This window comes from Pristiophorus japonicus, chromosome 9, assembly GCF_044704955.1.
Source record: "Pristiophorus japonicus isolate sPriJap1 chromosome 9, sPriJap1.hap1, whole genome shotgun sequence".
Lineage (NCBI taxonomy): Eukaryota > Metazoa > Chordata > Chondrichthyes > Pristiophoridae > Pristiophorus > Pristiophorus japonicus.
The window spans coordinates 198192828-198215491 of record NC_091985.1 but is presented as its reverse complement, the minus strand read 5'-3'; the positions used below and the strand labels follow the sequence as shown (position 1 = coordinate 198215491).

The 22664-nt window shown below is 54.4% G+C and overlaps 1 protein-coding gene across 1 annotated transcript in view; it reads left to right on the top strand.

The window, feature by feature from the left end:
- Nucleotides 1–20828, top strand: part of LOC139274043 (protein PAT1 homolog 1-like) — an 86482-nt gene extending 65654 nt beyond the window's left edge. Inside the window, 7 exon segments of the mRNA XM_070891097.1 lie at nt 1287–1438; nt 2643–2680; nt 2683–2801; nt 6306–6449; nt 8060–8151; nt 11505–11654; nt 14149–20828. Of these exon segments, the coding sequence (XP_070747198.1) occupies nt 1287–1438; nt 2643–2680; nt 2683–2801; nt 6306–6449; nt 8060–8151; nt 11505–11654; nt 14149–14170 (717 nt within the window). The 3' untranslated portion in view covers nt 14171–20828.
- Nucleotides 20829–22664: the final 1836 nt, after the last annotated feature.

Genomic DNA, 22664 nt, shown 5'->3' with positions numbered 1-22664 from the left:
AGAGAGAGAAGGGGGTCTGTGAGGGGGAGAGAGAGGGGGGGCTGTGAGGGGGAGAGAGAGGGGGAGAGAGGCGGGGGGGGTTGTGAGGGGGAGAGAGAGGGGGGGCTGTGAGGGGGAGAGAGAGGGGGGGCTGTGAGGGGAAGAGGGAGCTGCTGTGAGGGAGAGGAGGGGTGTTGGGGTGCTGTGAGGGAGGGAGAAGCGGAGGGTGATATTGAGGGGGGAGAGGTGATTGACGGTGAGGGAGAGAAAGCGGGGGAGGGAGCGAAAGAAAGAGAGAGAGAGCGAAAGCTGAAGACGGAGAAGGGGAGGGCTACTGAGGGGAGGGAGAAAGAAGGGGGGGGCCAGAGAGTGAGCGAAAGGGGCGTCTGAGGATTGGGGTTGAGGGAGGAGGAAAGAGTGGTGAGGGAGGGGGTGCAGGAGTTCGGACTGAGGGAGGGGTGTTGGCAAGAGAGATGGGGTATGTAGAGAGCGAGAGTGAGAAGGGGAGGGAGTGAGAGAGAGTTGGGGGTGGTGGGGTGAGGAGGGAAAGGGCGTAGGTCGGGGGGCAGGGGGGGCGGTTGGGCAAGAGTGTCTGGCAGTGACGTTCAGTCAGCATCTGTCTCGGGCTTGATTTGAGCCTTTCCCAGCGGGTGAAAGGTCATCTGTGACCTCCTCTCACACCCAGTCCCCCACCAGAGTGAGACGCCCTCTATGTGGGACTGGATTTGGCCTCCAGGTGTCAGAGGGTGAAAGGTCAATGCCTTTTTTTAATAAATCATTCGCGGGATGTCGGCGCCACATTTATTGCCCATCCCTGATTGCCCTCGAGGAAATGGTGGTGAGCCGCCTTCTTGGACCGCTGCAGTCCGTGTGGTGAAGGTGCTCCCACAGTGCTCTTGGGGAGGGAGTTCCAGGATTTTGACCCAGCGACGATGAAGGAACGGTGTTATATTTCTAAGTCGGGATGGTGTGTGTGAGGTGGACAGGAACGTGGAGGTGGTGGTGTTCCCATGCACCTGCTGCCCTTGTCCTTCTAGGTGGTTGAGGACACGGGGTTTGGAAGGTGCTGTTGAAGAAGCCTTGGCGAGTTGCTGCAGTGCATCAGGTACACACTGCAGCCACGGTACGCCGATGGTAGAGGCCTGACTCACTGTCGCAGCTTTTTTTTATTTGTACCCTTTTCCTGCATTGATGCAACCCTGTGCCAGACTGTATCGGGCGGGACACAGTACTGTTACTGCGCCTTGCAGTGTGCGTCTCTTCCTTGTAACGTGTGCCCTGATGCCCCCCCCCTTTACTTTATTCAGACGTACAGTCTGGTGCTGGAGGTGCAGGATTTGGAGAAGAAGTTCCTGCAGGTGAGTGAGGAGGAGCGGCCAGCCGTGCTGGAGCACCGGAAGAGCAAGATCCTGCAGATGTACGAGAACCTGCGAGGGAAGCAGGCCCACAGCACCGAGAGGTGTGTGCACGCGCAGGGGGGCGGAGTCGGAGGGGAGGGGAAGGGGGCGAGCGGGAGTGAGGTGGGGGGTGGGGGGGAGTCAGGGATGGGGGGGAGAGCGGGTGGGGGGGAGTCGGGGATGGGGGGGTAGGGAGTCGGGGAGCAGGGGATGGGGGGGGAGTAGGGAGTCGGGGAGCAGGGGATGGGGGGGAGTAGGGAGTCGGGGAGCAGGGGATGGGGGGTAGGGAGTCGGGGAGCAGGGGATGGGGGGGGTAGGGAGTCGGGGAGCAGGGGGTGGGGGGGGGAGTCGGGGAGCAGGGGGTGGGGGGGGAAGTCGGGGAGCAGGGGGTGGGGGGGGAAGTCGGGGAGCAGGGGGTGGGGGGGGAAGTCGGGGAGCAGGGGGTGGGGGGGGAAGTCGGGGAGCAGGGGGTGGGGGGGGAAGTCGGGGAGCAGGGGGTGGGGGGGGAAGTCGGGGGGGTGGGGGGGGAAGTCGGGGAGCAGGGGATGGGGGGGAAGTCGGGGAGCAGGGGGAGGGGGGGAAGTCGGGGAGAGGGGGGAGGAAGGGAAGGGGAGGGGGGAAGGGGGGAGGAAGAAGAGGGGGAAGGGGAGGGGGGAGGAAGAAGAGGGGGAAGGGAAGGGGAGAGGAAGAAGAGGGGGATGGGAAGGGGGAGGAAGAAGGGGGGAAGGGGAGGGGGAAGGGGGGAGGAAGAAGAGGGGGAAGGGAAGGGGGGAGGAAGAAGAGGGGGATGGGAAGGGGAGGAAGAAGGGGGGAAGGGAAGGGGGGAGGAAGAAGAGAGAAGAGTGGGATGGGAAGGGGGAGGAGGAGGAAGGGGAGGGGGGAGTCGGGAGGATGTGGGCGGCGAGCGGGGGGGGGAAGCGGGATGGGGGGGTGGGGAAGGGGAGGGGGGAGTCTGGGGGGAAGGGGAGGGTGGGGGGGGGAACTGGGGAGGGTGTGGAGTCGGGGAGGGGGGGGAGGGGATGGGGGGGGGGGGAACCGGGAAGGGTGTGGACTCGGGGGAGGAAGGGGTTGGGGGGTGTCGGCAGTGGAAGGGGGCAGGGAGAGAGGGTGGGTCGGTGGGGAGTCGGGAGAGGGGCAGGCTGAATGGGAGCCAGCACTGGGGGGGGTGGGGGGGTTAGGGCGGCGGTCCGAGCGGACTCCTCCTGAGATTCCTCGAGCTGCCTGCAGCACTGTAACCTCCTCCCCCTCTGATCCTGCCGTTCGCAGAGTCAGCGACGAGCACTTTGTGCAGATCATGTGCATCCGCAAGGCAAGCGGCTGGCTGCCAAGGTCCTGCTCCTGCTCAGCACCGAGCAGGCCGCCAATGTGGTGCTCGCCACCGCCCGCAACCTCCCCTTCCTGGTCAAGAAGGACACGCAGGACGAGGTGAGTGACCGCCAAGGGGCCAGGGGATACAGCGGTGTTGGGGGGAGGGGTGGGGGCGGAGCGAACCCCCATGGCTTGCTTGGATCAGTCACCAGCAACCCAGTGCTTCCGGGTCAGGAGTCAAGGGATGCCCTGAGGCCTGAACTCACGATCTGAGACCAAGCAGTGTTCCTCCGGATGGGACATTAAATCCCAGGTTCTGGCATGTTTAGATTTCATCGCATCTCATAGCGTTGAAGGAGGTCATTCGACCCATCGTGCCTGTGCTGGCTGTTTTGAAAGGGCTATTCAATTAGTCCGACTCTCTCTTCCTCTCCCCCACCCCCCCCCCCCCCCCCCCACCCCCCCGCAGCTCTTTCATAAGAACGTCAGAAATAGGAACAGGAATCCATTCAGCCCCTCGAGCCTGTTACACAGGAACAGGAGGAGGCCCATTCTGCCCCTCGAGCCTGTTACATAGGAACAGGAGGAGGCCCATTCTGCCCCTCGAGCCTGTTACACAGGAACAGGAGGAGACCCATTCTGCCCCTCGAGCCTGTTACACAGGAACAGGAGGAGACCCATTCAGCTCCTCGAGCCTGTTACACAAGAACAGGAGGAGGCCCATTCTGCCCCTCGAGCCTGTTACACAGGAACAGGAGAAGACCCATTCTGCCCCTCGAGCCTGTTACACAGGAACAGGAGAAGACCCATTCTGCCCCTCGAGCCTGTTACACAGGAACAGGAGGAGGCCCATTCTGCCCCTCGAGCCTGTTACGCAGGAAAGGGAGGAGGCCCATTCTGCCCCTTGAGCCTGTTGCATAGGAACAGGAGGAGGCCCATTCAGCCCCTCGAGCCTTTTACACAGGAACAGGAGGAGGCCCATTCAGCCCCTCGAGCCTGTTGCATAGGATCAGGAGGAGGCCCATTCAGCTCCTCAAGCATTAGATCATGGTTGAAAGGTATGTTAGCTCCACCAATCAACATCACTATAAACTTGACGGAAGGACAGTACTGAGGGAGCGCCGGGCAGTACTGAGAGAGCGCTGCACTGTCAGAGGTGCCGTCTTTCGGATGAGACGTTCAACCAAGGCTCCGTCGTGTCCTTGGGTGGACGTACCACATTCCACAGCCGCTGTTGGGACAAGGTTCTCCCCAGTGTCCTGGCCAAAATTTATCCCTCAATCAACATCACTTAAAACAGATGATGTGGTCATTATCACATTGCTGTTTGTGGGAGCCTGCTGTGCACATTACAACAGTGACGACACTCCACAAGTACTTCATAGGCTGTAAAACACTTTGGGGCGTTCTGCCGTCATGAGGCATAAATAATGCACGTCTTATTTGTTTCTTTACCCAGTTTAGTTGTGTAACCCTTAATATCCTGACCCTTATCGGGTACGGTAGCATTGTGATTATGTTACTGGTCTAGTAATCCAGAGGCCTGAACTAATCGTCGGAGACATGACTTCACATCCCGCCGTGGCAGCTGGGGAATTTAAATTCAGTTAATTAAATAAATCTGGATTGTGGCGAAAAACCCCTTCTGGTTCACCAATGAAGGAAATCTGCTGTCTTTACCCGGTCTGGCCTATATGTGACTCCAGACCCACAGCAATGTGGTTGACTCGTAGCTGCCCCTCTGAAATGGCCGAGGAAGCCACTCGGGTTGTACCGAACTGCTGCAGGAAAAAATAATAAGAATAACACCGGCCACGGGGGACTTCAGCGGTTCAAGAAGGAGGCTCACGTTTGAACCCTTCAATTGACACCCAGCCTCAGCAGTTTTTGCTGGAGAGAATTCCAGATTTCCACTTGCCTTTATGTGAAGAACTGCTTCCCGATATCATAGAAACCTAGAAAATAGGTGCAGGAGTCGGCCATTCGGCCCTTCGAGCCTGCACTGCCATTCAATATGATCATAGCTGATCATTCCCTCAGTACCCCTTTCCTGCTTTCTCTTCATACCCCTTGATCCCTTTAGCCGTAAGGGCCACATCTAACTCCCTCTTGAATATATCCAATGAACTGGCATCAACAACTCTCTGCGGCAGGGAATTCCACAGGTTAACAACTCTCAGTGAAGAAGTTTCTCCTCATCTCAGTCCTAAATGGCCTACCCCTTATCCTAAGACTGTGTCCCCTGGTTCTGGACTTCCCCAACATCGGGAACATTCTTCCCGCATCTATCCTGTCCAGTCCCATCAGAATCTTAATACGTTTCTATGAGATCCTCTCTCATCCTTCTAAACTCCAGTGTGTAAAGGCCCAGTTGATCCATATCGCCCTTGCACGGCCTAGCTCTAATTTTCAGGTTACGCCCCCTTGTTCTGGACAATTAGTTTCTCTACCCTATAAACTCCTTAAATCATCACCTCAATCACAACACCCCTTAATCTTCTACACTCGAGGAAATACAAGCCTAGACTGTGCAACCTCTCCATAAAATCTAACCCTTTAACCCCTCAATTAGATCAGCCATGACTGCTCCCAGAATCCTCCACTGCTCCCAGGGCTCACTCTTGATGCCAAGGTTCATGGGTCGTTGAAACCTGTTTGCCCAACGTTGGCTTCTGCCGACAATAGCCCACAGACCCCTCAGAATCGTCCGGCTGTGGATGCTCCCACCCCAGACACCATTAACGGGGCGCACTCTTCGAAGTGTGAGGAAAGAAGCCAGTGCTGGCGGGGGGTGGTGGGGGCTCGGTATCCCTGCTTTCTGACTCCTGCAGGAGAAGGGCAGGACTGTGGGCCTGAGTGGGATTAATAGAAACATAGAAAATAGGAGCAGTTGTCGGCCATTCGGCCCTTTGAGTCTGCACCGCCATTCAGTAAGATCATAGCTGATCCTCTATTTCAACACCATATTCCCGCTTTCTCCCCAGACCTTTTGATGCCTTTTGTTTCTAGAAATCTGTCTATCACCCTCTTAAATATATTCAGTGACTTGGCCTGCACAGCCTTCTGTGGTAGAGAATTCCACAGGTTCACCACCCTCTGAGTGAAAACATTTCTCCTCATCTTGGTCCTAAATTTCCTACCCCGTATCCTGAGACTGTGACCTCTTGTTCTAGACTTTCCAGCCAGGGGAAACATCCTCCCCACATCCAATCTATCCAACCCAGTCAGAATTTTATACGTTTCAATGAGATCCCCTCTCATTCTTCGAAACTCTCGTGAATACAGGCCTAGTCGACCCAATCTCTCCTCAAAAGACAGTCCTGCCATCCCAGGAATCAGTCTGGTGAACCTTCGCTGCACTCCCTCTATGGCAAATGTATCCTTTCTTGGGTGAGGAGACCAAAACTGGGATTAAGCTGGGAATACAGGCGAGGGCGGGAGAGGGGAGATGGCTGTCTTCGTGCGCAGGAGGGTACGTTACTGTATCATTACGCTGTGTGTGTATGTGCGCGTGTGAGATTGACGAGCGTCTCCGAGTGCCTGCCTGAAATTGACGTCGTGCTGCAGAGCGTGCGTGCGAATGGTGCCATGCCGCCAACGTGCTGTCCTGTCCTATTGCAGGTGCTGCCCTGCCTGTCCGAGCCATGCTCCCTGCTGGTCGGCCGGCTCCCCTCCAGCGCCCTGACCGAGCTCCTGCAACAGCTCACCGGCCCTCCCCAGTCCGGCGGGGCCGGGAGCCACTTCCCCGCCATCCTGCAGAACAAGGTAGGGCGGGTGGGGTCGGGATTGAGGGAGGGAGGGTGGGGAGCGGTCGTGGGTGGTGTCGGGGAGGGTGGGTAGGGTCAGGATTGGGTGAGGGAGGGTGGGTGGTGTCGGGGAAGGTGGGTCGGGTCTGTTGGGGGAGGTGGGCAGGGTCTGTTGGGGGAGGTGGGCGGGGGGCAGGGAGGTGATGTTGGGATTGGTTGGGGAGAAAAACATAGAAAATAGGTGCAGGAGTAGGCCATTCGGCCCTTCGAGCCTGCACCGCCATTCAACAAGATCATGGCTGATCATTCACCTCAGTACCCCTTTCCTGCTTTCTCTCCATACCCCTTGATCCCTTTAGCCGTAAGGGCCATATCTAACTCCCTCTTGGATATATCCAATGAACTGGCATCAACAACTCTCTGCGGCAGGGAATTCCAGAGGTTAACAACTCTCTGAGTGAAGAAGTTTCTCCTCATCTCAGTCCTAAATGTCTTACCCCTTATCCTTCGACTGTGTCCTTTGGTTCTGGACTTCCCCAACATCGGGAACATTCTTCCCGCATCTAACCTGTCCAGTCCTGTCAGAATTTTATATGTTTCTATGAGATCCCCTCTCATTCTTCTAAACTCCAGTGAATACGGGCCCAGTCGGCCCAGTCGATCCAGTCTCTCCTCATATGTCAGTCCTGCCATCCCAGGAATCAGTCTGGTGAACCTTCGCTGCACTCCCTCAATGGAGATCGTGGGTGGTGTCGGGGAGGATGGGTAGCTTCAGTGTTAGGTTAGGAAGGGTCGGGATTGGGGGGGGGGGGGGGGGGGAGGTGGGGGAGGGTCTAAGTTTGGTGGGGGAGGGTCGGGTTTGGGGGAGGGGTTGGGTCTGTGTTAGGTAGGGGCGGGTCGGGATTGGGTGACGGAGGGAGGGTGGGTGGTGTTGGGGAGTGGGTGGGGAGGGTCTAAGTTTGGTGGGGGAGGGTCGGATTTGGGGAGGGGTGGGGTCAGGGAGGGTCGGGATTGGGTGAGGGAGGGTGGACAGAGGTCGAGGTTGGGTGGTTAAGATCGTGGTGGGGTCGAGAGGGGTTGAGGGGAGAATGGTTGGTTGATGGGTCAGGGAGAGTGACAGGGGAATGGGTCAATGGAGAGATTCGGGGGGAGGGTAGGGTGCGGATTGTCAGAGGGGCAGTACTGAGGGAGCGCTGCACTGTCGGGGGGGGCAGTGCTGAGGGAGCGCTGCACTGTCGGGGGGGGCAGTACTGAGGGAGTGCTGCACTGTCGGGGATGCCATCTTTCAGATAGGAAGTTAAACTGAGGGACCCATCTGCCCTCTCGAATGGACATAAAAGATCCCACGGCACTAAGTGGGAGAAGAGCATGGCGTGTTCTCCCCAGCTTCCTGCAGCCGAATATTTATCCCTCGACCAGTTTTTAAAAAAGTGATCTGGTCCTTATCACGTTGCAACTTGTGGGATCTTGCAGTGCATAATTGCCGGCCGCGTTTGCTGCATGACAACCAAGTGACTGCTCTTCAAAAGTACTTCATTGGCTGTGCAGCGCTTTGGGACGTCGCGAGGCCGTGAAAGACGCATTATGTAAAATTTTCTCGGCGTGACGATTTTCAAATTGTTTTGCCAGTTCGGACTGACATTGTTCTACATGATCCTGAGCCAAGGGGAGAGATTGCAGAGCTCGGAGGCAGCCAGTGAACTCATGCAGGACAACAGGTGGTGAGTCTCTTGTGTTTTTAACAGTCTGGGGTCAAGGTGCAAAGTTCAACCACACTGTTGGCAACCGTTGTGTCATATTTGCCTGCGAGCTGAGCTACCGACTACATATCGGCGCCATCACCGAGACCGCCTGCTTTCACCTCAGTAACATCGCCGACCCATCTTTGCCTCAGCTCATCCGCTGCTGAAGCCCTCATCCTCGCCTTTGTTACCTCCAGACTTGACTATTCCAACGCACTCCTGGATGGCCTCCTGTCTTTCACCCTCCATAAATTTAAGATCATCTAAAACTCTGCTGCCCCGTGTCCTAACTCGAACCAAATCCCGCTTGCCCATCACCCGCTGTGCTCGCCCACCGACATTGGCTCCCGGTTAAGCAACGCCTCGATTTCAAAATTCTCACCCTTGTTTTCAAATCCCTCCATGGCCCTCGCCCCCTCCCCTAACTCTGAAATCTCCCCCGGCCCCACAACTGGCTCCCGAGATGTCTGCGCTCCTCTAATTCTGCCCTCTTGAGCATCGCTGATTATAATCACTCAACCATCGGTGGCCGTGCTTTCAGCTGCCTGGGCCCCAAGCTCTGGAACTCCCTCCCTAAACCCCTCCACCTCTCTACCTCTCTTTCCTCCTTCAAGACGCTCCTTAAAACTTACATCTTTGACCAAGTTGGTCACCCTGCTGTCTCTTTATGTGCCTGGGTGTCAAATGTTTTTCACTAATTGCTCCTGTGAAGCAGCTTGGGATGTTTTACTACATTAACGGTGCTGTATAAACACAAGTTGTTGCTGATGTGTTGGTGAGTTTCCCCCCCCCCCCACTAATTGTAGGACTCTGCAATACATTCTGACTTGGAGAGAGAGAGTCAGCATCTCTGAGCCATAGAGGGCAGCAAGGTAGGACTTGCAGGGTCGGCTGTGTTTGTGGACCTCTGCCTCAGCACGAGTCCCACATCAAATCGAGCGATTAAAGTCTCTTGTGTTTATCATAGAATCAGTCAGCGCCGAAGGCGGCCATTCGACCCATCGTACCTGTGCTGGCTCTTTGAACGAGCCCCTGCTCTTTCCCCTTCAAATATTCATCCGATTACTTTTGAAAATTACGATTGAATCTGCTTCGATCACACTTTCGGGCAGTGCGTTCACACGCTGCGTATTTATTTTTAATTCTCCCATCGCCCCCTCTGGTTCGTCTACCAATCGCCTTCAATCTGTGTCCTCTGCTGACCGACCCTCCTGCCACTGGAAACTGTCTCCCCTTATTGAACACCTCGATTGAATCTCCCCTGAACCTCCTCTGCTCCAAGGAGAACAACCCCAGCTTCTCCAGTCTCTCCATGTAACTGAGGTCCCTCATCCCAGGCACCATTCCCGTAAATGTCCTCGCCAAGACCTTGACGTCCTTCCAAAAGTGTGGTGCCCAGAATTAGTTGTATTCATTCACAGGATGTGGTTATCGCTGGCAAGACCAGTATTATTGCCCATCCCTAATTGCCCTCGAGGAACTGAATTGAACACAGTCCTCCAGCTGAGGACTAAACAGTGTTTTCTTTTTGAATGTTTAGTATAACCTCCTTGCTTTTGCACTATGTGCCTCTGTTTATAAAGCCTTCTCAACTTGTCCTGTCATCTTCAAAGATATGTGCGCATACATTCCTAGGTCTCTAGGCTCCTGCACCCCTTAAAAATTATGAGAACATAAGAAATAGGAGCAGGAGTAGGCCATTGGCCCTTCGTGCCTTATCTGCCATTCAATAAGATCTGAGTTATTCTGAAACTATGCCCCCTAGTTCTAGATTCCTCCACAAGGGGAAACATTCTCTCTGCATCTACCCTGTCGAGCCCCCCTCAGAATCTTATAGGTTTCAATAAGATCACCTCTCATTCTTCTAAACTCCAATGAGTATAGGCCCAACCTGCTCCAACTATCTTCATAAGTCAACCCCTTCATCTCGGGATACCCTGTACAGTTGTAGCGGGACTTCCCTGCTTTTATACTCTATCCACCTTGCAATAAAGGCCAACATTCCATTTGCCTTGCTGATCACTTGCTGTACCTGCTTATTAACTTTTTGTGTTTCATGCACAAGGACCCCCCCCAGGTCCCTCTGTACTGCAGCACTTTGCAATTGTAAAAATTGTACCATTTATTTTATGTTGTGTCTCCTCATTCTTCCGACAAAAATGAATCATTTCACATGTCTCTGCATTAAATTTCATCTCATGTCTATCCATTTCTCAAGTCCAAGTTATTAATATATATCAAAAAGAGCAGTGGTCCTAATACAAATGCCTGGGACACACCACTGTACACTTCCCTCCTGTCTGAAAAACAACCGTTCACCACAACTCTCTGCTTTGAACACGTGAGTGAGTTACAGACTGGAATCTAATCGAGCGGTTCGGGTGGTTTACATGTAGAATAACAGATACCCAGGATTGAGTTACAGGCTGCGACAGTGTGGAGGGAGCTTTACTCTGTATCTAACCCATGCTATACCTGCCCTGGGAGTGTTTAATGGGGCATTGTATAGCGAGCTTTACTCTGTATCTAACCCCATGCTGTACCTGCCCTGGGAGTGTTTGATGGGACAGTGTCGAGGGAGCTTTACTCTGTATCTAACCCCGTGCTGTACCTACCCTGGGAGTGTTTGATGGGACAGTGTCGAGGGAGCTTTACTCTGTAACTAACCCCGTGCTGTACCTGCCCTGGGAGTGTTTGACGGGACAGTGTAGAGGGAGCTTTACTCTGTATCTAACCCCCTGTACCTGCCCTGAGAGTGTTTGATGGGACAGTGCCGAGGGAGCTTTACTCTGTATCTAACCCGTGCTGTACCTGCCCTGGGAGTGTTTGATGGGACAGTGTCGAGGGAGCTTTACTCTGTATCTAACCCAGTACTGTACCTGCCCTGAGAGTGTTTGATGGGACAGTGTAGAGGGAGCTTTATTCTGTATCTAACCCCCTGTACCTGCCCTGGGAGTGTTTGATGGGACAGTGTAGAGGGAGCTTTACTCTGTATCTAACCCCGTGCTGTACCTGCCCTGGGAGTGTTTGATGGGACAGTGTCGAGGGAGCTTTACTCTGTATCTAACCCCGTGCTGTACCTGCCCTGGGAGTGTTTGATGGGACAGTGTAGAGGGAGCTTTACTCTGTATCTAACCCCGTGCTGTACCTGCCCTGGGAGTGTTTGATGGGACAGTGTCGAGGGAGCTTTACTCTGTATCTAACCCCCTGTACCTGCCCTGGGAGTGTCGGTGTTTTTGAGTGCCGTGTTCGGGGTATGGGCATGGCTGGGATCTGTCTGAAGTCGGCTGCGGTGGAATTGTTGAACTGATTGCTTGCCTCCCTCCATTCAGGACCGAGCTGGTGTTTGCCGTGACCCGGGAGTTGCTGAAGATGCCACAGGCGTCGCTGGCCAAGCCCTCGTTCACGCCCACGAACCTCCTGGCACTGTTCTCCCATTACGTCGACCGGCAGACCCTCAACGTGCTGGAGTCCAAATTACAGTGAGTATTGGGATGGGCGGGTGTTGGTGCTGGGTGCAAACAGACAGGAGGCTCTCCCGTTTCAAACAGCGGCTTACACGGCCCTGTGACAGTCTCCGCCCCTTGCCTCAGCTCATCCGCTGCTGAATCCCTCATCCATGCCTTTGTCACCTCGAGACTATTCCAACGCAATCCTGGCCTCCCACATTCTACCCGACGCAAACTTGGAATCATCCAAAACTCGGCTGCCCCTGTGTCCTAACTCGCATCGAGTCCCGATCACCCATCACCCCCTGTGCTCGCTGACCTACATTGGCTCCTGGTTAAGCAACGCCTCGATTTCAAAATTCTCATCCTTGTTTACAAATCCCTCCGTGGCCTCGCCCCCTCCCTATCTCTGTAACCTCCTCCAGCCCCCCAGCCCGCCCGAGATGTCTGCGCTCCTCTAATTCTGCTCGCCTGAGCATCCCTGATTATAATCGCTCAACCATCGGTGGCCGTGCCTTCAGCTGCCTGGGCCCCAAGCTCTGGGACTCCCTCCCTAAACCTCTCCATCTCTCTCTCCTCCTTCAAGACACCCCTTAAAACATACCTCTTCGACCAAGCTTCTGGTCACCTGCGCTAATTTCTACTCGTGCGGACTCGGTGTCAAATTTTTATCGCCTAATACTCCTATGAAGTGCCCTGGGACGTTTCACGACGTTACAGGCGCTATATAAATAAAAGTTGTTGTCCCAAAGCGCTACACGGCCGTTGAGGTCCTTCAGGGAGAACATAATATAAGAAATAGGAGCAGGAGTAGGCCATTTAGCAACCCCCCCCACCCCCCCCACCCTCCAAGCCTGCTCCGCCATTCAATAGGATCAAGGCTGTTCTTCCACTTCAACTCCACTTTCCCGCCCGATCCCCATATCCCTTGGTTTCCTTTGTGCGCAAAACTCTTATCGATCTTAGTCCCGAACGCACTCAGCGACTGAGCATCGAGAGTAGAGCCTTCCAACGATTCACCACCTTCTGAGTGGCCACTTGGGCTAACTCATCCATTCCTCACAATGGGAGTGAATGGAAACTATAATATGTTGGACAGCAAATAGACGGGGTTTGGTCCAGAGGGGGAATGTGGTCTTGGTTGATGAGGATTATGAACCATATCCCAGAGGTTGAAAGGCCAGAGCCTTCACAACCTTGGTGTTGTGTTTTAACCCCAGGATGAACTTCCGATCCCCTGTCCACTCCATCACCAAGATCGCCTATTTCCACCTCCATAATGTCGCCCGACTCCGCCCCGCCTCAGCTCATCTGCTGCTGCAGCCCTCATCCATGCCTTTGTTACCTCTAGGCATCCCACATAAACTGGAGCTGGTCTAAAACTTGGCTTCCTCTTATCCTAACTCCCCCCAAGTCCCGTTCAACTATCGCTGACCGACATTGGCTGCCCATCCAGCAACGCCTCAGTTTTAAGATTCTCGTCCTTGTGTTCAAATCCCTCCGTGGCCTCGCTCCGTCCCTATCTCTGTAAACTCCTCCAGCCCCTACACCCCTCCCTATCTCTGTAACCTCCTCCAGCCCCTACACCCTCCCTATCTCTGTAACCTCCTCCAGCTCCTACACCCCTCCCTATCTCTGTAACCTCCTCCAGCCCTACAACCCTCCCTATCTCTGTAACCTCCTCCAGCCCCTACACCCCTCCCTATCTCTGTAACCTCCTCCAGCCCCTACACCCCTCCCTATCTCTGTAACCTCCTCCAGCCTTACAACCCTCCCTATCTCTGTAACCTCCTCCTGTCCTACAACCCTCCCGATCTCTGTAACCTCCTCCTGTCCTACAACCCTCCCTATCTCTGTAACCTCCTCCAGCCCCTACAACCCTCCCTATCTCTGTAACCTCCTCCAGCCCTACAGCCCTCCCTATCTCTGTAACCTCCTCCAGCCCCTGCAACCCTCCGAGATCTGTGCACTCCTCCCATTCCAGACTTTTGCGCCTGTCCCCTCCCCGATTTTAATCGCCCTACCATTGGCGGCCGTGCCTTCAGCAGCTTGGGCTCTCAACTCTCGAGTTCCCTCCCTATACCTCTCCGCACCCCTCTCCTCCTTTTAAGACACTCCTTCAAACTTCCCTCTGCGACCAAGCTTTTGCTCACCTGTCCGAATATCTCGTGGCTTGGTGTCACATTTTGTTTGAGAATCACTCCCGTGCAGCGCCTTGGGACGTTTTTACTCTGTTAAAGGTGCTGGGTAAACACAGGTTGTTGTCTGAGCCACTGCTCCACCCAATCTCCCATCATCCCCTCTGTCTGGGGTTGGATTTGACCCCTCCCAGGTCCCAGAGGGTGAAAGGTCAGAGTGCGGCCCAGTCTCTCCACGTACTGTCACAGAGCGGCTGTTTGTTGGCGGGAGGGCTCACCTCCATCTCGCGTTGAAACTATTAACCGTCTGTCTCAATCGGCGTATTTGACACTTGTTGTCTTCTCTCCCTCTCTTCTCCTCCCCCCCCTCCCACCCCCACCCTTGGCAGGCTCTCCACGAAGCCACGGTAGAAGAGGTCACAGAGCGGTGCCCCGGGGGTCAACGCGAGGAACTCCCTTCCGGCCGCCACGACAACCCACCCCCCCCCCCTTCCAGGCGCCCGCCGACCATGAGCGAGGCGACGCACGCCAGAGCGGCTTCCAATTGAACCAGAAACTTTCCTACTTTATTTTTCTACGACGCTGGGGTGGGGGGGGGGGTTGGGTTGTGTGTGGTCTCCGTGGGCCGAGAAGGAAACTTGATCCGGCCCCCACCCACCCTGCGCTGATATCGTGCGGAGGAGCTCGGCGGGGTGCGGGGGGGGGGGGGGGGGGTGCTGGTGTGTCTGCGGTGCGGTCTGGTTTCAGACAAAGGTGGCCGCTCACAAAATGGCGGCGGCGTCCCTTTAAAGCGTCTGCTGACCTGTCTGGAACGGGATTGTGGGTCCCTGGTTTTAGGAGGCCGAGAGAGGAGAGCCCACCGTGGCACTTTGTTGCCACGGCGATAACTGCACAGCGCTGTAAGCCGGGAGCCATTCACCATCGGAGATCCGCCGACATTCCCACCCTCTCCCAATTGGCAGTGACTCCGGGCCCACTCGGCGCGGGGAATCCGCATTCCCATTCGCCTTGAACTGGCGGCCAATTCACAAAGAACTTCAACTCGCGTTGAATTCCTGCTCAATTCCCTTCCCGTTCACGTTGAATTCCCATCCGGTTCACAATGAATTTCCGAGAGTGGGGGTGAGTTACCCCCCTCCGGCTTGGACTGTACGTCGATACGACCCATGACCAACTGTGGCATCGAATTACCGTCCAGTTCGTGCCCTTCTCTTTTCCCCCGCCCCACCCCACCCCCACCCCCCCCCCCCGGGAGTTTCCGTTCCCATTTGAGTCCCAACGTGCATGCCGTGAAAACCTTGGAGCCGGCTTGAGGGGGTATTGGCCCCAATGTGTTGGCCGCCAAGATCCTGGGCTGGGCAGAGCCGATCTGTTTGGGGGTTGGACGGAGGAGGAGACGGAGGGAGTGCAGTTTCCCCGCCCTCTTTGACTTTCCCTCCCACACCTGGCAGTTGGCGTTGTATTTCCAGCCCGGGTTTTACCCACCAGCCCCTTTTCTTTTTGTCCTGTTGTGCCTGGCGGAGAGGTGAGCGGACTGCGTTTAAACTCATCAGTCCGGAGCGACTGACTGTTTCTCCCCCCCCCGCCCCCCCGACCCCCAAAGTAGCTCGCTGCCAATCCCAAGGTGGGCATCCATGCCCGCTCCCTCCCCCAACTGGGCAGTCCTCACGGATGCCCATGATGCCAACGGCTTCACCGTGGCAGGAACCCATCCAGACGATCACCGCGCCACGATGGGAAAAACGCTGCTTCCTTTTTTATTTTTTCCACGTTGGGGCCCTTTCAATCACTTTGGACTCGATCGATTTTAATCTCGCCCTTTTTTTTTTCTTGAAGAATAATTAAAAAGTGGTGGTGTTGTAAATGTGTAATTCCGCCCCCCCCCCCTCCAACCCGCCCCATCCCCGTGGCTCACTTGGTTGGTGCCATTCATAGAGTGATACCGAGCCATTGGGACCCGGGAGGTCTCACCTACCCAGCAGGGGTGGCTTCGTACAATCACTTCCCACCCCCTTCCCCATAGCTCACTAGGTAGGCGCTATTTATAGTGTGGTCCCGTAACTCACTTGGTCGGTGTCATTCGTAGAGTGGTACCGAGCCATTGGGACCCGGGAGGTTTCACATACCCAGCAAGGGGTTGCCTGGTACAATCCCATCCACCCCCATCCCCGTAACTCACTTGGTCGGTGCCATTCGCAGATTGGTACCAAGCCATTGGGACCCAGGAGGTCTCACGTCCCCAGCAGGGGTGGCTTGGTACAATCCCATCCACCCCCATCCCCGTAGCTCACTTGGTTAGTGCCGTTTGTAGAGTGGTACCGAGCCATTGGGATCCGGGAGGTTTCACGTACCCAGCAGGGGTGGCTTGGTACAATCTCATCCACCCCCCCCTTCCCTGTAGCTCACTTGGTCAGTGCCATTGATCGTATGGAGGAGGGGGTCAGGAGTTGGATCGTACATTGTAGATCTGCAGGCAAGGCAGGCGATAGTTGTGTTAGACTGCGGCCACACTCTGTAACTTGGGCGTGACGTGGAATCTGTTACTGTGGGGGGGGGGGGGTTGGGGGTTGAGGTTTGAAAGCCCCTTGAGGGCTTTGACTGCCCAACACTTTTTCCTCCACCCCCCTTCTCAGTGACCCCTCTCGTGTAGAAATCCCGGCACGCTCTGTACCGTTTCGCTTCATTCTGCCACCTTCCGTCGGGAATTTTCCAACCCTCTTATTAACAGAGGGAGCCTGCGGTGCGTTTTGGGTTGTCTTTGGGAGACGCAGGAGTGGCGGTTTTGGGGGCTGCTTTTTAAAAAAAATATGTGAAGCATTTTTAACCGGCGTCTATTAACCCGCTGCAGATCTGATCCAGCTTCGGTCTGACTTACCACCTTAACTCGCTGTGCCTGGAGGGTTTCTGCTCCCATATCTGTGTCTGAATGGGGCGAGGGGACAGCTCCCCCTTTTTGGATGTTGCTCTCGCCCCAGTTGAATCCAATGAGGTTAAAGGATACCCCCTCCTCCCCCCTCCCCCCCCCCCCCCCCAATCTCCGTAGCTCAGTTGGTATATGCCATTCATAGCGTGGTACCGAGCCATTGAGACCAAGAAGATCTCACTTACCCACAGCAGGAGGTGGGCTCGTACAATTTCCCCTCCCCCATCCCCTTAGCTCACTTGGTAGGTGCCATTTGTAATCTTGGGCCGAGCCACAGGGACTCGGAAGGTCCCAAAGTACGCAGCAGGGTTTGGCCCCTGCAATTCCCCTCGCCTCCCCCATCCCCAGAGCTCATTGGTAGGTGCCGTTCATAGTATGGTGCCAAACCATTGGGTCTTGGTAGGTCTCAATACAGCAGGGGGTGGGCTGGTACAATACCCCCCCCCCATCACCATAGCTCATTTGGTAGGTGCCATTCACAGTATGGTGCCAAGCCATTGGGACTAGGAAGGTCTCAATACAGCAGGGGTGGGCTGGTACAATGCCCCCCGCCCCCCCATCACCATAGCTCATTTGGTAGGTGCCATTCACAGTATGGTGCCGAGCCATTGGGATGAGGAAGGTCTCAAGTACCCAGCGTGGTGGGGGGAAGTGGCGGACCCTGGCACAATTGGTCCCCAGCGTCCTTGGATTATGCAAATTCCGACACAGGTGAATGCTCCTAGTCGCCGGGACACTGTGTTGACTTTGGGTGGGGGGGTGCGGGGGGAAACGAGACCAGGCATGGCTGCGGGGTGGTTTGACCCACGACCCCAGCGATCAGCCCCGTGACCCTAGATATATCCTGAGAGTTGGGCTGCTGGCATTTCTTCTCATTTTCAAAAAAATTTCCAAAAAGCTTTATTCGATTCCACCCGCAACCTTCCTGGGCTCGGTCTCCAACCCCACCCGCCGTGCCGGGGAGTGCGGACAAGTCAGCCCGACTGGTACGATTGGTTTCGGCTTCATGACGCCTACCTGAGTCGAATGGCGCCCCGAGTCGCAAGTGGACCCAGGAAGGGCTGCAGCAGCTAGGACGGGGGGAGGGCTCTTGCGTTTTCCGGAACATTCCACCCCGTTAAAGTGCGTCGAGGTCCGGTCTTCGAGGGGGTTTTGTACGTGAGCTCTGATTGGGTGGATCGATCTAAGGGAATTGTTCACACCAGGGCGGTATAACTGCGTCCGATTGGATGGGGATCATGTGTCGTGGACTGATTGTGTAAATACAGAAATCTATATATCGAATTTTTTTTTTTAAACGTTCAATCAGTGTGACTTGTGTCGCTTGCTGAATGGGTCACGACCTCTGACCCCGGGGGGGTGGGGTGGTCTCAAATCGTGTGCAGGATTGTGCTTGGGAATTTGCCGAGGGCAGGAATCCTAAAAATCGAGAACTCTGCTAACGAACGTCGTCCATTTACCCCCGACCTGCCGCGTCCCATCTCGTCCAGCCTCTGTTGCCACCATCTCAGAGTAGTACTGGCCCAGGACAGTCTCACACTAGCCAATCCCGACCTGCGCACATTTGACCAATCTGGTAAAGATTTGAGCTGGCCTCAGTACCTCTGGGCCACTGGCGGAATTGGGGCGGGGAGTGTTACTGAGTGACAGTGTGAGGGAGCTGGATTAACATCAGTAGGGATACAGTCAGTGACACAGGGCGCTGGGGGAGGGGTGTTACTGAGTGACTGTGAGGGAGCTGGATTAACATCAGTAGGGATACAGTCAGTAACACAGGGCGCTGGGGGAGGGGTGTTACTGAGTGACTGTGAGGGAGCTGGATTAACATCAGTAGGGATACAGTCGGTAACACACCGCGCTGGGGGAGAGGGGTTACTGAGTGACAGTGTGAGGGAGCTGGATTAACATCAGTAGAGATACAGTCAGTGACACAGGGCGCTGGGGGAGGGGTGTTACTGAGTGACTGTGAGGGAGCTGGATTAACATCAGTAGAGATACAGTCGGTAACACACCGCGCTGGGGGAGAGGGGTTACTGAGTGACAGTGTGAGGGAGCTGGATTAACATCAGTAGAGATACAGTCAGTGACACAGGGCGCTGGGGGAGAGGGGTTACTGAGTGACAGTGTGAGAGAGCTGGATTAACATCAGTAGAGATACAGTCAGTGACACAGGGCGCTGGGGGAGAGGGGTTACTGAGTGACAGTGTGAGGGAGCTGGATTAACATCAGTAGAGATGCAGTCAGTAACACAGGGCACTGGGGGAGGGGGGTTACTGAGTGACAGTGTGAGGGAGCTGGATTAACATCAGTAGAGATACAGTCAGTAACACAGGGCGCTGGGGAAGAGGGGTTACTGAGTGACAGTGTGAAGGAGCTGGATTAACATCAGTAGAGATACAGTCAGTGACACAGGGCGCTGGGGGAGAGGGGGTTACTGAGTGACAGTGTGAGGGAGCTGGATTAACATCAGTAGAGATGCAGTCAGTAACACAGGGCACTGGGGGAGGGGGGTTACTGAGTGACAGTGTGAGGGAGCTGGATTAACATCAGTAGAGATACAGTCAGTAACACAGGGCGCTGGGGAAGAGGGGTTACTGAGTGACAGTGTGAAGGAGCTGGATTAACATCAGTAGAGATACAGTCAGTGACACAGGGCGCTGGGGGAGAGGGGGTTACTGAGTGACAGTGTGAAGGAGCTGGATTAACATCAGTAGAGATACAGTCAGTAACACAGGGCGCTGGGGGAGAGGGGTTACTGAGTGACAATGTGAGGGAGTTGGATTAACATCAGTAGAGATACAGTCAGTGACACAGGGCGCTGGGGGAGGGGGGTTACTGAGTGACAGTGTGAGGGAGCTGGATTAACATCAGTAGAGATACAGTCAGTAACACAGGGCGCTGGGGGAGGGGGGTTACTGAGTGACAGTGTGAGGGAGCTGGATTAACATCAGTAGGGATAGTCAGTAGCACAGGGCACTGGGGGAGAGGGGTTACTGAGTGACAGTGTGAGGAAGCTGGATTAACATCAGTAGAGATACAGTCAGTAACACAGGGCGCTGGGGGAGAGGGGTTACTGAGTGACAGTGTGAGGGAGCTGGATTAACATCAGTAGAGATAGTCAGTAACACAGGGCGCTGGGGGAGAGGGGTTACTGAGTGACAGTGTGAGGGAGCTGGATTAACATCAGTACAGATACAGTCAGTGACACAGGGTGCTGGGGGAGAGGGGTTACTGAGTGACAGTGTGAGGGAGCTGGATTAACATCAGTAGGGATAGTCAGTAGCACAGGGCACTGGGGGAGAGGGGTTACTGAGTGACAGTGTGAGGGAGCTGGATTAACATCAGTAGGGATAGTCAGTAGCACAGGGCACTGGGAGGGAGGGCAGGTGGTGAAGAGAAGGTTACAGTCACATTTGCTGCTGGGGTGAGCGAGCGAGGTTCCCTGTCGAACGCATTACCCAGTTACAACCAGCTGACAGCGGCATAGCAGGCAGAATGGATCGTGCAACTGGCCACGGACAGTGACACCCTCCCTCCCTCCCTCCACTCCTGGCCTTGGCTGCGCCAAGCCACCCAACTCGGCCCTCGAGGCTTCAGAACCCGCGACTCTTCCGGAGCGACCGAGAGAAAAAAAATTGATTTGAATCTCCTGGCTCTTTTCCCCAGGTTAGTCGGCTCCTTGTGACTGTACACCCTCAATCCTTACTGGGAATGCAAGCTCTCACTTTATGGGGGAGAAAGCAAATAATCATTAAAATATATTTTAAAAAGTTGCCTTTTTAAGTACCTGATGGACGGTAAGGTCTCGAAAGATGTAGGGTTTAGCTGGCAGTGAATTATTAAGCTCTGGCCTGTGTGTGTGCATAAAGGTGACATTGGTTAAACCTAGGGCGATATTTGCTATGCCCTCAAACACGCACACACACAGACTGTGCTGAACTCTCTTTCCATAGGCTCCCTTTCCCTTTCCCCACCCTCCCGTCTCTCTGGGTTTGTTCCTGCAGTAACGTTCATAACACGGAGGAGAATTTAGCTGCACATTATTAAACACCGTTTTGCTTTTAAGAAATGTATTCTAGTTACGTTTTTAAATACAAAAATTAAACTTTTTTTGCTTTCATTAAAAAAAATGATATAACTTGGGAACACTGTGTGGTGTTTGGACGTCACGAGGAGAAATGGACAGGCCTGTCGTTGGAAGGAGCTATTTTTGTTTTTATTCGTGTACGGGCTGTGGATGTCGCTGGCAAATTGCCCGTCTCAAATTGCCCCTTGAGAAGGTGGTGGTGAGCCACCTTCTTGACAACCGAGTGGCTTGCTGGGCTATTTCAGAGGGCAGTTAAGAGCCAACTACATTGTTGTGGGTCTGGAGTCTCATACCAGCCAGACCAGGTAAGGATGGCAGATTTCCTTCCCTAAAAGACATTAGTGAACCAGCTAGGTTTTTAGGACAATCCGGTAGTTTCACGGTCACCATTACTGATACGAGCTTTTTAAGGTCATGGATTTTGGGGAGGGCTAACAAGGAAAGGGGAATAACATTAAATGGTAGGACACTGAGAAGCGTCGAGGAACAAGGTGCTTGTCCACAGATCCCTGAAGGTAGCAGGCCAGGTGGATAAGAAGGCATACGGAATGCTTGCCTTTATTAGCCGAGGCATGGAATATAAGAGGAGGGAGGTTATGCTTGAACTGTATAAAACACTGGTTAAGCCACAGCTGGAGTACTGCGTGCAGTTCTGGTCACTGCTTTACAGGAAGGGCGTGATTGCACTGGAGAGGGTGCAGAGGAGATTTAAGAGGATGTTCCCAGGAATGGAGAATCTTAGCTATGAAGACAGATTGGATAGGCTGGGTTTGTTTTCCTTGGAACAAAAGGAGGCTGAGAGGAGACCACATTGAGGTGGATAACATTTTCAGGGGCCTGGAAAGCATGGATAAGGAAGGTCCTATTTTGCTCAGCAGAGGTTTCAACAACCAGGGGGCATAAATTTAAAGTAATTGATAGAAGGTTTAGAGGGGATTTGAGGGGAAATAGAGGGTTGTGTGGGACTGGAACTAACTACCTGAAAGGGTGGTAGAGGCAGGAACATTTAAAAGTACTTGGATGTGCACCTGAAGTGCCGTAACCTACAGGGCACGGACCTAGAGCTGGAAAGTGTGATTAGGTTGGATAGCCTCTTGTTGGCTGGCGCAGACACGTTGGGCCAAAGTGGCCTCCTTCCGTGCCGTAAACTTCTATGATTCTATGATTTATTCCAGACTTATTTAATGAACTAACTTTAAATTCCCCAGCTGTCATGGTGGGATTTGAACTCTGGTCTCTGGATCATTCGTCATTCTGGATTACACACAGAGAGTCCAGTAACATAACTACTGAATGTTTGTAATAAATGAGCACCCCGAGACTGGTCAGGCACTGACCTTTCACCCCTGGGATGCTGGGGTCAAGTCAAGTCCCAGGCGGAGGGAATGAATGGCCCTTGTCTCTGATGGGGGAGACTGGGACAGTTCCCATCTGATCGGATGCGAAACTTAGGAACGGGGTGAGGCCATTCAGCCCTTCAAGCCTGCGCTGCCATTCAATAAGCTCATGTCTGCTCTACCTCAACTGCGCCTTCCCCCATTATCCCCGTATCCCTTGGCTCCCTGAGTATCCAAAAACCTGCAGTAACAAGAAATAGGAGCAGGATTAGGCCATTCGACCCCTTGAGCCTGTTCTGCCATTCAGTGAAATTGTAGAAATTTACAGCAGGGAAGGAGGCCAATTCGGCCCATCGTGTCCATGCCGGCCAACAAGAGGTTATCCAGCCGAATCCAAATTTACAGCTAGAGATCCATAGCCCTGCAGGTTACGGCACTTCAGGTGCACATCGAAGTACTGTTTAAATGTGGTGAGGGTTTCTGTCTCTACCACCCTTACAAGCAGTGAGTTCCAGACCCCCACCACCCTCTATATTAAGAAACCTCCCCTCAAATCCG